Here is a 15,343-nt window from a genome sequence, read left to right as displayed (position 1 = left end):
CCCACAGTTACGTATGGTCTGTGTCAGAGAGACCACACATATAAACACACACACACACACACACACGCACACATACACGCACACCCATGCACACACACACACACACACACACACGCACACAAAAGAAATGTCTTGAACATTTGTGTAGAAATAAAGGCATTGCTGGTGTGATTTTCAAAAGTCTCATCTGTTATAGTAATTATGAAGCGGATATTGGACCTCATGCAAGTATGAACAGATTTGTTCGTAAATCGCTTATATCTCTTAAAATGTCTCTTTAAGAGAACATGGCACATTTATTGTTTGGTATTTAGATTTTTTCTTAGGTCGGAACAACATTGGTGAATAATCCCTACCTGTTGAGTGAAACATTCCTATGGAGAGCCTTGTTGTGCAGAATCTCAATATACGTACATATTCTTCCATATATCTATAGCTATACGTACATGTACTGGCTCAATATTTTTCTCTCTTTTTTTGCCAGGATGCTTAAACCTGCAAAAAATTCTTGAAGGTTTCATCTTTCTAGAGAAAAGAGAGGTTGGATAGAATCACCTCAACTAAATTCAACTAAAGTCTTTTAGGTCAGGTTGGTGCATTTTTGTGAAGGTCTCTAACAGGACTTCATGTTCAGGATTAACTGTGTTTATTTGTAAGTACTCTGACTACATCAAAAGTTTACAACTTATCAAGACAATGTGTTTTTTTCTCCCAGAGTTGGGCTGAACTCCCCATTGACTTCATTGTCTCTGCAGGTGGACAGAACGGAGGTGATCCGGAGCTGCATAAACCCCACCTTCTCCAAACTCTTCACAGTGGACTTCTACTTTGAAGAAGTGCAGCGTCTGCGTTATGAGCTCTATGACATCAGCAGCAACCACAACGGACTGAAGGACGCTGACTTCCTTGGAGCCATGGAGTGCACACTCGGCCAAGTGAGTCCCACAAGATGCGACTGCAGGGCATTCATAGGGTTATGTATCTTTCCAACTATGTGTCCACAGAAGCAGATGATGTGTCCTCCAAAGCACACCAGTTTTCTGGGGCAAAGTGTCAATGGTATTGTTCAGTGTTTTAGCCAGCTGTTTGATGTGCTTGGCTTGCATATCGAAATATCAAAGTGCACATTAGCCAGCTGTGAGCTTTAGTTAGCGAAATTGTACCCAAACAATAATAGAGACTTTATGATGGACTACAAAGAAGACATGAACACTTTGCCCTGGAATCCTGGTGTGCTTGTGTAGACATTATTGGATTGTCCTGGCAATTGAAGAAATAGTTCTGGATTAAAGTATGCATTTCTTTGGCTCTGTTGATGTTCGCGAGTAACTGCAACATTATATTTGGAAAGAGACTTTGAGTTTTTAAAATGTAAATTGTTGGCCCATTGATTACCAGGAGTGGTCCCTAGACCATTATATCAGGGTGCCTTGCATATAAAAAGTTACAAACTCATGAGCTGAATTTGTTATATCTCTACGAAACTATCTGGATGGATAGATAGTGAACTGCCCTTTTAAATTGTATAATTTCTCTCATGGCTTGGTATTGATTCACTGTGTCTCTATCATTTGCTGTTGCATTGCCATTGGCAGAAACTTACCAAGTATTTGTCGTTTGTGGCATGTATGTATTTTGGTTGTTTTCATTTTCAGAGAAAATATTTTTCTTTGCACCTTTTTTTTACAGTCAGAAGTGTGTGAAACCACAACAGCATATAAATGATTCCTGTAACATTTAAAAGGAGACAGCCAAACTGCCTGGAGTTGTTTCTTGTTTTCAAACAGTTGCCCTTTGTTTTTTTGCTTCTGTCTGGTGTCGAAACTGAGATGCTGCTTCACTGGTGAAATGCTAAAGCCCTCCCCAGACAGGAGACTTTCCTCTGTTGTCGTCTGTTTGCTGCAGAGGGAGCTTTGAAAATCGCTCTCACCAGATGGCCGAGAGTCCCCAGAACGTCACTGTGAAGAATTCTCCGGAAACCCCTCTGCTATATTATGAATACCAATATTTATTTTTTGAGTCATACCTCGAAGCAGTCTGTTACTGTCACTAAGTTAATTCTGACTTGTGGGTAAAACCACAAGGTATTCATTTCAGTTTCTGATTGTTTAATTTCCGTTTGAGTCGAAAATCAAAGTACTGAAAATGAGTTGGTGCGAGGGGGTGGAAGCTTAGATTATGGGATGTAGAATTCCATGTGAGTCACTGGCACGTGCCCATGTTTTACATCTCATGTATACCATGCACACATTTAACATGAGAAATGAGAGCCTTTGAGAAGTTCTTCTCCCACACTGAGCGTGCATGTGGAAGGCCTGTTTATTTATACCGGATTACTTACTGTCTTTATCATCCCCAAGGGGAAATTTGTTCTGCAGTATGTAATGGCAACCACATAGGAACATATACGCCCACGAAAACAGATAAACATTTCTTTACCAGGTCTTGTTCTTGACTGCTCATTTCTACTTTTCAAACTATTTTCATGTGGCATATTCTTTCTGCGGCATGTCGCAACTTTTGTGCATTTGCGTGATCACAGAACATGGATTCCCACCCAGAAAACCCACCTGCCTCTCAGTTGCCTCCTCATTCTGGGAAAAAAAAAGAAACAGGACAGCTTCCCTCTGTGCATTCGTCTGCGTTTGAGCACTCTAAGGCTCCCAATTTTACTTTTCTCCCCATCCAAGAGGCATGAGTAGAAATTGCCATGCTGTTCTGATCGTTTCTCATTGTCTTATCCCTCTAAAAACAGATTGTATCCCAGAGAAAACTTTCTAAATGCCTGCTGAAACAAGGAAGCACGGTGGGGAAGGCTGCCATCATGGTAAGGCTCTTTCATCCAGGTACCTCATTTGATTCTTCACCATGTGGATAAAAAGAAAAAGCTTGAAAGAATATTTTGTTGCTGACCTTTGAAGGATATACTATCTAGTGATGGTTCTTGCTAGCTTTGAATTAAAAAATTTAACTTTGAGATAAGAATTAGAAGTATTAAACAGCAGTCGGTGATATTGTTTCACCCTAGCGAACATGTGCATGCATGTTTTCTAATCCTCAAGTTTGCTGTAATTGTCTGACTGTCTTCTCTGGCCTTCCACCAGTTAAATATAGTAATTTCAGTTAACCATTCAGTGAAAACAATATATGAATGCAGCAATATTATCATACATGTACAAAATTATGAAACAAATGTGTACTCAAATCATAAATGTATTTTATGAGTTACAATTGTATTTTGGTTGTGCACAGGCTTGTTTCAATGTTTCGATGACATTGCCAAGGCTGAAAAAAACCACCCTGCACCCCACCACTATAAGCCAGTAATTGCTTTTGAATCTTTGCTGTATTTTTCTTCATAAATGGTTGGCATTCTGAGCTGAAAATTGTATTCTGTGCATATTTGCATAATAATGCATATTTCTGAGCAGTACAATTTCCGGCAAATTAAATAATCACCCATTCGAATATTGTACATTCTTTTTCCATTGTTTTTATTTATGCATGACAGTTAGGTTATTCTGATTGAAAAAAAGGCTCATAGTAACATTTTTACTCATTTTGAGTGCAACCACACAGGTATTGACTAATGTATCGCATAAAATCAAAAAATGTTACAAACTGCAGGTTTGGGTGGCCTTGGTGTCTGGGGCCAATCACTCAAGCACTTACATTTTGAGAGCCATTGAACACCAGGCACTGTTGCTGTCAAATTTCAGATCTCTGACTTAGAGCAAGAAATGTGTCTCTTTTTTCAAAATGTTTCAAAACTGTAGCTACTGTAGTTACAAAATTCTTCCAGAACATGAATTGAAAAGCCTAAGCTTATCACCTTTAATCATCCTATTTATATTCTTGAAACTTAAACGCAGTCTACTTTGTGCAAATTAACAAGTGCATATTACATTGATAGACACTTGTTAACGCCCTCTTTTTAGATCCCAACATATCAATATATGTGCAGCAATGGTATGGCTATAAAAAAGAAAGGTTAACAAATGTGTGTGTATGTGTATGTGTGTGTGTGAAAGTGATTAGCTAGAACCCCCATCCTGTCACAAACTCAAAATTATGCAGCCCACCGTTCATGAACCAAAACACATACACATAATCAGGATGTTATGATGCATAAAGTTCCCAGAAATCCACTTATTTATTTATTTTTAGCTTGGTTGTAGGGAACACTTCAGACAGACCAGTCAGAGCGTGATGGAGGTCAGCAGTTCTGGTTTGAACTTGCTTACCTTTCTTCAATCTCTTGTAGGTCACCGCAGAAGAACTGTCGGGCAATGATGACTATGTTGAGCTCTCGTTCAGCGCAAGGAAATTGGATGACAAGGTACAATGTGAAACTGCCTCAAGAGTCCCACTACCCTTGAAAGAATTTCATTGAATTGTCAGAAAGCTTGTCAATTTAAAATAACACATAATGTCACTTTAACCTCTGGGAATCTGATCTTTAATTCAATAATCAAGAATTCAGACATATTAAATTGACTAAAGATAAATACTCCGTATTGAGCAAAATATTTTCACAAACCTTGGCTTACGCTAAGATTTTCAGAGGGAGGTTGGGTGAGAACTATAACAAAACCTCCACTTCCTCACTTCACCCAAGACTTTGCAATATCGGCGGTTGCCATTATTATTCACTTATATTTTATCTGCTGTCACCCGTATCCTACACAGTATCTAGTCTATTATCTGTATTTTTACCATAGCAGTTTAACTTAATAACTGTACCTTATTCAAATGTTGGTAAGATGTTGGATACGATAGGTAGAAATTCTATCAAAGCACAAAAAGGACAAAGAAATTGCAAAACAAAAAAGCTGCTAATTATGCACACAACCCAATTGTTTGGTGAGCACAACCTGTGAACTTTCAGTGAACTGTCACTGAATCAGGGAACTCCATATAAATGGAAAGTTTAAACCAAAGCACAATCAACCCACAGTCCTATCCCTCAAAAGCAACATGAACATGGTTGAGTAGATTCAAAATTGAGACATTTGAGAAAACATAAATTCAGCAAGAGAATTTGTGTCTGTACAGTTTCTATTATCATGTAAGTCGTTGTTAAATGGATCTCACCTGGGGAAATAAATCACCTATAAAATGAGCAGCCAGTGTAGCCAAATTGTATTGCAGCCAGTGATAGAGCTGGATGGGCGTAGCAGATGAGCATAGCAGTTCAGTCAGACCAGGAGCTGGGAATGCATCTCATAGAAATGAAGTGCATGGCCATGACCTCCTGCCTCACATTATTTGCACATACCTTTATCAATTTGTCAGACTATTTAGTAAGCATTTGTAACAACAGCTGGCAAAAGTCTACTTGTCACATCCCTTATTGAAAAATGGAATTTGAGTTTCTTACGAATGTGATTTTGTTACACTGATATACACTGGAGCAGTATGAGAAAAGCTCTAGCTTGGGCAAGATCTCCTCCTCTGAAGTGATCCTTAATAGAAGATAATTGTATTTGAAGAATTAAGCTATGCATCAGCTGGACCTGATTTGAAAATTAAGCCTCCTTTCTATTCAAATGACAAGAGATAGATAGATAGATAGATAGATAGATAGATAGAGGGAGTGTGAGAGAGAGAGAGAGAGAGAGAGAGAGAGAGAGAGAGAGAGAGAGAGAGAGATGAAAATAGCATATGAAGATTTGGCTAAGTAAATGTAAATGTGTTTGTGAAGAAAAAAAACATTGCTTTTAATTGTTAATCCTTGCCAGTGTACACTGTATTGTCGTGGGCTGAGTGAAAAATGTTTTGTTTTCTTCTCTGGTTTTGAAGGACTTCTTCAGCAAGTCTGATCCATTTTTGGAAATCTTCAGAACAAATGATGATTCTACTCAACAGCTTGTACACAGAACAGAGGTAAAATTATTTTAGCTACACATAAAGGCATGTGTACCTGACACTATTGTTCCTATCTTATGCCAACTGAAGTTGAACGTCCAGGGACCAGAGAGTACAAGTCCTGCTAGCTGATTTCACTAATTAGTTGTACCTCCTGTCTGAAGAATTTTGATTGTGATTGTGATTGTGATTGTGATTGGGTCACAATACTGAAGCACACATTTACACACTCTGTGGCTGTGTTCAAAACTTTCCAAAGAACTCATACACAGGCACTCAATAAAACCATACGGGCTTACACACTAACACGGAAGCGTGCATGCACACATATTCCCACGTACAAGTTAGTCTGTGCAGCTTCAACTTCTTTATATATTTTCCTGATAAGGATATGTGCCAAAAGGTTCATAGTGACGTAATAACAATAATGTGCTGGTAAGTTGTATAAAAGTGAATCATTACTCACCACTCTAAAAGCCTGAGTGATATTCTTTTTTGTCTTTTTTCAGACTGTCATGAACAACCTCAATCCAGTCTGGAAAACCTTCAAGGTCTCTTTGAATTCGCTTTGCAGTGGAGACCATGAGCGCAAGCTGAAGGTGAGAGTGGCACATTCAGAGTCATTACCTGAAAAATCTTTGACTTTGACACTTTGTATTCAGTTAGTCAATGTAGTGCTCACTTTCTTTGTTTGGAACAAAGCATAGCCATACCGCAGCAATGAAACTTTAATATGGTTCCTGTGGCTCCAATACCCACCCAACAGATGGCCACTGAGGAGGACACACCTAGATTTCTCCCTCCCCCGGTCTGAAAAAGATCCTGTCTAAAGCGAGCTGCCATGCATGTGGGTTTGACTCATCATACCCTTGCGCACCAGCTCTGAGACATGATTGTGTTCCTCCTCTGGCCTTGGCCTTGTTTCTAATGTAGACGGATAAGAGGAGATTTATGGAACATGTGCTGAACAACTTCCTGGCGGATCAATGCTGTCATGTAGGAGGAAATTCAGCCACGCAGTGATACACTGGCATTAGGGTACAGAGGAGGATACATTTCAAGCTCACATCTAGATGCTATTTTGCATACAGGATACTGATGCTGTAGCATAGTTTGTCACACTGAGAACACATTCAACGGGTATGGAGCCAGCTAGTTCTTTATTTCATTGTACACTCCATCAGCTGACCTGCTAAGGACTGCTGGTGCCAGGGCATCACACATGCCCAGTCAACCAGAGGGGTCACTGTTGTCCAGTGATATCCAGCTGACTGGAACCCTCCTTGCCTGCGTGCCATAGTGTGATTCCCAGTTATTGTGATCACTGATACAGTCTGTCAGAAATCTCAATAAAATAACCTGATGCACAGCTTTTAATCATGCATTGCATTCCATTCCACCCTAACAGTACAGAAAGACCTATAAATGAATATTTCTCTCTTGATGTTTTTGCAGTGTATTCAGTCTATTGGACAGTACTGACACCAGTGCTGAATGAGTTTTGTTGAAGCTAATCATTCGCTAATTATTCAATCACTTCATGACAATCATGTCACTGCAGTTTCTGTGATTTTGCAATAACAATATAACTATATACGCTCAGTGAGCACTTTATTAGGTCTTCTGCTGCTGTAGCCCATCCACATAGCGGTTTGATACGTTGTGTGTTCAGAGATGCTCTTCTGCATACCACATAATGCATGGATTTTTGCATTACTGTCACCTTCCTGTCAGCTTTGACCAGTCTGGCCCTTCTCTTCTGACCTCTCTCATGCTGCTCACTGGATGTTTTTTGTTTTTCGCACCATTCCCTGCAAACTCTAGAGACTGTGTATGGAAATCCCAGGTGATCAGCAGTTCGTGCCACATGATTAGCTGATTAAATATTTGCATTAACAAGCTGGTGTACAGGTCTACCTAATAACATGGTCACTGAGTGTAGATTTGACTCTGTCATCGCAGTGGTTTTAGCAGTACACACAATGAAATATGAATGGAAAATTATTAAAAATTAAAAACATCAAACACACTGAACATTGGTGGAGGCAAGCAACACCTCCTCGGAAAGGTTTTGGTAGATCTAGCCCTCTGCTTTTTTAAACTCTGTTCTCTGGCTCAGTTGATGCACATTTATGTTTGTGTCTACATTGTACCATCTGTTGCTGTTACTGTGACGTATAGGCTGTATGATATGTTACCTGATTTGATCCCTGGGAGCCTGAATCAGTAAGCTGTACTAACTTAAAAAGAAAGAGCACTGTATAACTGGTAATTTACTGGTATTGTCTTGATTGTAAACAGGTCTGAAACTTTGGTGTTTTGATTTGGGATTCTGTATTCTAATTTCATACCTGGGCTGTACTCCTGATGTACTGCAATTGCATATAGTCCACAGTGAAGCTTTTAATTGTGTTTGTAAGCGTTTGTAAACAAAAATGAATACTATTTTCTGATTAATTTAAGACTGTAATCTGAACTCTGTCAGCTAATTATAGACAACTGAAACAGTGATACATGTACACCCCATTCTCCTTTACTTTTTGCTGTGCATCTGTGAGGATACTGCAGTGGGAGAGGATGATGTGCACTTGGTCCTGGCAGTGTAATGCGGTTTGTGTCAGAGAGTGCTCATGTTTATCCATCCTTTACGGAGACTGGACAAGAAAGCATCCGAGTCACTTTCAAGTCACGATCACCCAAACTTGCAAACTTTACTTTTATTTTAAAGTTTAAGTCCCTGAAGTTGCCCTGGTTTGCTATGCATTTTGAAGGGAAATCAGCAACTTATATCGACTCGGTTTTCCGTAGCGTGCTGTGAGAATTGGCCAATCAGGCAAACAGGAGTCCCTGTTGTGCAGTAATTTTCACAAACTTTCTGTACAATACGATATTGATGTCTGATGGGCTACATTGCTGAGGGATATTGCTGTGTTTCTGCTTGTGTTATAAGAAGACACTGCTGAATCTGCTGGATACTGTAATGTGGTAACAATTTATTTGACGTTTTATTTCTAGCTTTCTCTTGCTTCTGGAGCAGAGGGTATATGCAATGATTTCACATTTCTACAGCCACTGAGGCTCAGAACACCAGTCAGGCAACTTAAACCTGCTTAACCCACAAGACTGTAGTAATGGGAATCCAGTCAGTATCAAATACCTAATGTAATTGTATAAGATGTAAAGGTCTTTTTAAGTATCAGTGCTGCCAATCAGTCCTTTCAATGAACTTGTTTACATGGGTAACAAAACTCCAGAGACTATGGACACATTTTTATAATGCTAACCAAGAGACCATGAAAGATGAAACTCACTAATCACATAGGCAAATTATAATATAAACAGCAAGGTGCTAATGCGGGCGGCTTGGCTAAAATGGACCCATCCAAAATCGTCAAACAGCAGTTTTGCCAATATAGTGCTAAAATCAAAACAAACATGCCATTAAATATTTATTGAGTGGTTTCACAATGCATACAGGTTTAAACTTTGGATTTAATAGAGTTTCTGAACTAAGTTTCTTTCTTTTTGTGGGAATAGCAAATCAGCCTGGCTTCAGGTGACTGTGTATGTGTCACTCATCCTACATGAGCGTACATAATCCTATTGTACAATATAATATCTCATTTGAAACAGACACATTTGACTTATGAAATGTGTGGACATGGTAAGGTGTTATTGTAGAGTGTAACAGTGAGTACACATGAAATGTGTCAACACATTAAAATGGGCCGATATAGCAGTGCTTAAACTTGCATGAGGGATGGAGAATACTAGAAGTGGTGGCAAAATATTTTAGTCTCTGTTCTCAACTAGGAGAGTTGGGTTGCTTGGGTTCGTTTTGTACCCCCTGTCATAATGTGTTGCTTTGCTTGACACAGAGCCTCATAGAGGTGGATGGAACTTGAGGCCGTGTCATATGCAGGAGGTTGATGCACCTCATTTGAACAGTTTGAACAGTGAGCTCTCACCATGTGAGCAGACTTTGTTTGAACATAAGATTATTTGTCTTGCTCCTTGATATTTCATTTCATATGTGTTCTCTCATAACTCTGCCATTATTGTTCATGCCTCTGATTTAGAAAGTTTGCTGGGACTTTTCTGTTTGACGGTGGTCCCCCCTGTTATCAAGGAGCAAGTGAGGGGTGGGAGGGATCGGTCTTAATGTCTCCGAATCCCACCAGCGTCCTCACCCCATGAACTCAATCGCTAAGAGTTGGAGAAACAACAATCTCCGAAGAACAGGATGATAAGTTCTGTTCTTTTGTATTCAGCGCCTGCAGCAGTACTAACTTGCCTCATTGAAAAAGAAGAATGAATGCTCAGTGATCTCCTAGTTGCCCACACATAAGCCTCACAGTAAAGCCAGTGTTATTTCTGACCAGTACAACTAAGGAGGATTAGAGATAATACAGGGTGAAGATATCCATGCTGTTTCAGGAAGCTTGGAGCTGTCATGTCTGTCCCCCCAGACCCAAGCCTTATTGTGGGCTTCTATTTTTCATTATTAAGTACAGTATATGCTACACTGATGCACCATATCGTTATGTATTTTTCGTCCCAGCGTCCTCCTGTAATGTCCTGCGGTACGCACCAGCGCATACAGCTCCCTCGGAAAGGAGCAGAGCTGATGGGCCATGTTTAATGGAGCATGGCACATCCATGAGCATGCTCATTCCAGCCCCGCTCCCCATGTCAACTTGATGTCATGCTACGTTGTGAGTGCTATGAAACAGCGCGGTCAACTGCACGCTCGTTCATGTGACATGTGGTTGATAGAGGGTAATAAGGCCTCCTGAGGTGATGGCATAACAGCCATATATAAGCCATGAGAATTTAATGGGCGTGAGCAAAATGGTGTCGTATTGTCTCTTCCCTATAGTTGTTTTTACACAGAAGGCATTACATGTGTCAGTAGCTCTCGTCAGGATTTGTCTTAACACAAAAACAAAACAAAAGCAAAAGGCCTGCAGACTCTTGACAGAGGAAAAATGACCAGTTTACAATGTGGTTAGCTCACTACATATCCTCCAGACTTATAGGGTGTTTCTCAATATCTGTTCCTGTCCATTCTTGTGTTCTCATGAAATTGTTTAACTTCATTGTTCGCAGCCCAAGTATAGTTCCAATGTCAAGAACAGAAGAATACAAGATGGATAAAATACCAGGATGTGTTCTTGATCCGTCTGTTTCATTGGGCATGCATCAAATGTGTTCTTACCGTTATTCTAATGAGGAACAGACCTAATATCCCACCATTCATTGTAAGATGGCAGATAATAAGAGTCTTGCTCACAAACAAGTTTTTTGTTTCGCCATTTGCAATAAATGTTGGTAAAATCTTTCTAAGAATAAAAATGAAATGTTCAGGCAAGCTCAGATAAGCTACCAGCATTAGCTGGTTGACCAGCTCATACCCAGCTACATAAGCTTATGACCAGCTTGACCAGCTCAATTTTCAAGCTGGTATAGCTTGATTTTACAGCAGGGAGTGCTAGTTATATTTTTGTGGTTACGTGAATGAAGCAACCTTAATGTATTTGCTAACTAAAGAAGAGCAGGTGAAAAGGACATTTAGTTCACTTTAATGTTATAACGTTCTTGCCTTCTTGGTATTGAGAAACACCCATTTTGTTTCCAAGCCTTCTTCCTTGGTCCGTCTCTATTATCCTTCCCCCATGGCTTTGTGCTCACCTGAATGAAACATCCTCATAAACCTGCACACACCCCTCGTCCTTCAAACCATTTTATGACTGAAGCCATTTTATATATTTGATAAGTGTGATATTAAAGTAGAAACTGCCGAGAGCATTGACTTGATTGTGAAAAGGTTTGCAGTTTCTTAATTTTCTTGAACTCGTCTTAGTATGTCATGAAATGATTGGGCCCCAGATTGAACACACAATCTGTGTGTACAGAGATGTACTGTAATATGAAGTCAAAGGTACTATTTAAATCATTAAGCACATCCCTTTGTCTCTTTACTATGGTAGCTAGGTATAATAATCATGATTAGACACATGTAAATAACATGAGAAGAGAGACATGACTGGAATAAAACCAATGGGCAGGAATGGCCAGGAGAGTCTCCTTCCTGGGCTGAGAACATATAGAGGATAGTCTGGAGAGCAGGGCTTTCAGGAGAAGTTCTCCCACAGGACTCAATGCTTTTAACAGTCATTGCCTGCTGTGATCACAGATTTCCTGGAAATGAGTGACTATAAAAGGGCCATGCTCCAGTCTTCTGCTTTCAGCCATGACAGCTTGTTGTCTTCAGGGCTATATCCAGTGATGTAAATTGCAAATGCACCCAAGACCGACTGCTACCATGAATCAAGAACACAGGGGGTCGATGCCATTCATTAGTAAAATAAGTAATGTTCCAACCAAAGCATAGTATCTTGGTGAACCATTGTAATATTATTGCTGTGCAAGGCATCACAGTAACAATGAGCCAATGTCATAGGTTTTACATGTTCATTGTTATTTCATTTCCTAAACTGTTAGATGTGTCATTTTCATTTTGACTAGACATCCATACTAGAATACAAACCATTTTCAAATACCTCAAAGAGAGCATTTCATTATTAATATAGTATGGCTGCGATGAATGCAAATTTCATGTTCAGAAATAATCTTTTTCATGGTTCAATTATTCATTGTTGATGGGAAGCGATGAAACAGAGCCAGTGCTGTAAGAAACATTGAATGGTTTGTCTGGCCAGAAAGATTTTTTTTGTCTGGAGTTGGGTCTTCATATAAAGATATTCATTCAGTTGCTACTGCCAGGGGGTTTCCAGTCTGAAGCAAAAGAGATATCACTTTTGGTAGATGTGTGAACATACAGACTCTAGCCTTATGAGGCCTGAGCAGTTTATTTTGTTCTGCTATTTGTCCATAAATCTGTTGTTGTGGTGCAGCATGCTTTCTAAACTGAAAAAAGCAGATTTAAATACTGCATATCACAAAATAGTAATGTGTTCTCATCAAAATCTGGGCATACAGATCCTGGTCAATAATTCATGTAATATTACGGTTGCATCAGAAAATGCATCATGATAACAATGATCATTTTACAGTAGCTTGTGACATGATGGAATTCATATTACAAACATTGGATATCTTAACCTACAGTATACCATGAAAATGGCATAAAAAAGGGTTTTCTCGTGTGACAGATTGTGTGACAGTTGTACTTACAGTTACAGTAACATCCTTTTTGCTTTTTAAATGTTGCGGAACAATAAAAATGTCTTGATAACACAGGGACGACAGTTTAATCTGACACTTCTCCCTTTTTCATATCTAATTTTGCCTCTGTTCACTGCACTGCAGTAGTCAATGAAGGGTGGGCCACATGGAATGTTCTAGAGGTTTTAGACCTGCAGGTTATGCTCAGTGCATTGAAATCACTTATCCCTCCCATGAGCTGCAGCCAACAACACTGGATTATTGCCTGCAGAGCAGTATGAGTGATCCCTTTTCTTGAATATCTGGTGCCTCGAGGCAGCAATGAGAGGTGGTCGATGTGTGTCAGGTGTGTAAAGGCAGATTGGTAAACTGTACTTTTTCTTTCCTCAAAGCCCCGTTGGAGAGGAGCAGGTGGGTGTGCCAGAATCAGTCCTGTTCTTTGAGCACTTGACAGTCACTACTCCTCAGGCCTCCTCAGCCCCCTCTGTATTGGACAGAGCTCCAGTGCTCATCCCCATAAATATCTGCAGGGTATGAGCAAAGCCACACACCGATGCTGCCACCAGCACTATTCCCTGACATGTCGGGCGACACCAACCTTCCACAGTAGCTTTAAAATCTAAAGCCGTTGCTGACAAAATGATTCCTTTTTTCTTTTATATATATATATATATACACAGTATGGGTTGAGGTGTATTTAAGGTGCTGTAATTTGTACATGGTGAAACTAAAATGTAGAAAGCTGACAAATTCACTGCATGTGAATTGTTTGATTACATTTCTAAAATTGTGGAGTACAAAGCCAAATCAAAAAAAAGAAAAATGTCTTTGTCCCTAACATTATGGAGGGCACTGTGTGTATGTATATTCACATAAACAACATGTCTAAAAAACTGACTCTGACACTTGTCCTCTTCGCCTTCATGCCTCTCTGTATATATATATATATATACATGGTGCATTCAGTAAAAGCTCTGGGACATTCTCACAGACGCAGTAAAGGCAAGCCATGTGTAGTTCCTAGTTTGTGTATGAGCTCTTCAGTACTAAGAGTGCCTATGAATAACAGTGCTGACTCGTTTGCCCTGCCCGGCCCTGTTCCATTTGGCTCCAGGGGGTGAAAATAAGTTATACACTTCTTCTAATCCCTGAGGGCCATTATCTCCCTCCCTGCTCCTTCTGTGCATGGGGTTCCCTCGTCATCCTCACCCCCCATCATGTGACCATCGCTTTCCCCTGCTCCCCGTCTTACGGCGTTTGGCCAATCCTGAGAGGAAACCGATCCAAGGCTGCAGCTGCACTTTGACCCTCAGACCCGAGCTGGCTCCTTTATTAATGAGGAGGGTATGAGCCTGCTGAGGCATGACCAGGGAAGAGAGTGTGAGCTGTAAGGGAAAGGCTACTTTGATCAACGGGAGCTACAGAGAGAGTGTAATAAGCGGGCTCTCACTGAGAGCGATGGCAGGGTATCTCTCCATGTAGAGGCAGGCAGTAGCAGCTGTGCAGTAGAATGCAGAGACAGTTCTGCTGGAATCCCTCGCCATTCAGTTCCCATGCTGGGAGAGAAGTCTCTGGCCAGAGAAAGGACGATGTACCAAAAAAACTGCTTGTCCTTAGTGATCTTGCATAGGGATAAGGCATCCCTAACCCTAATCCTAAGTCCAAACCCCCAACCTGACCATAAACCTACACTGAATTTGTAGACAGTCATATCAGTAACAAAAAAATGTCCACGTTTCCATTTTCACACCACAATAGGACAGTATTAGCCAATGGACAGGGTTTTCTTTTTAGATGTGCCTCTGATGTTTTCCATCAGATTTTAAAAAAATTACATTTCCCTATTTTCTCCCAATTAGGAATACCCAAATAGATTGTGTTCTTCACTGTTGCTCATGTTCTGCACTGCAACCTCCTCAATCAGTTATGGAGAAGCAAGCATGCACTTCCCTACAAACTGCATGATATCCAGCCAGTGCTGTTTTTAACTCCACAATTCACCAATTACGGACTGAAAAACAATTGTACAAGCAGACTGTGGGTATCTGACTTACCAAAGGGGGTTGTTGGTGCACGATGAGTAGGCATCCTACCAGCCGAAAACCCTCTCTGTCTGCAACACTATAGTCCCTGCATTTAGATTGGATTTGGCTGCAGCCAACAATGACAAGGTCTGGACTGTCACAGACAGACTGTCACAGACCAGCCTTTCCAGAGGTTCTGGATGGATGTCAGGTGGGGCCACACTCAGGGAGTTTGTGTTTTGCTATATTGTAAATGTGGAAAT

The 15,343-nt window shown here is 40.3% G+C and overlaps 1 protein-coding gene across 2 annotated transcripts in view; it reads left to right on the top strand.

The window, feature by feature from the left end:
* Window positions 1–15,343, top strand: part of cpne4a (copine IVa) — a 71,289-nt gene that overhangs the window by 34,648 nt on the left and 21,298 nt on the right. For both annotated transcript variants that reach the window (XM_061233988.1, XM_061233981.1), the window contains exons 3-7: window positions 756–935; window positions 2,756–2,827; window positions 4,265–4,339; window positions 5,803–5,886; window positions 6,378–6,467. In XM_061233988.1, coding sequence (XP_061089972.1) covers window positions 756–935; window positions 2,756–2,827; window positions 4,265–4,339; window positions 5,803–5,886; window positions 6,378–6,467 — 501 coding nt within the window. The remainder of the gene's footprint in view (window positions 1–755; window positions 936–2,755; window positions 2,828–4,264; window positions 4,340–5,802; window positions 5,887–6,377; window positions 6,468–15,343) is intronic.

Source organism: Conger conger, chromosome 1, assembly GCF_963514075.1.
Source record: "Conger conger chromosome 1, fConCon1.1, whole genome shotgun sequence".
NCBI lineage: Eukaryota > Metazoa > Chordata > Actinopteri > Anguilliformes > Congridae > Conger > Conger conger.
Note: the sequence above shows the minus strand (reverse complement) of the source record. Positions and strands in the feature narration are given on the sequence as shown.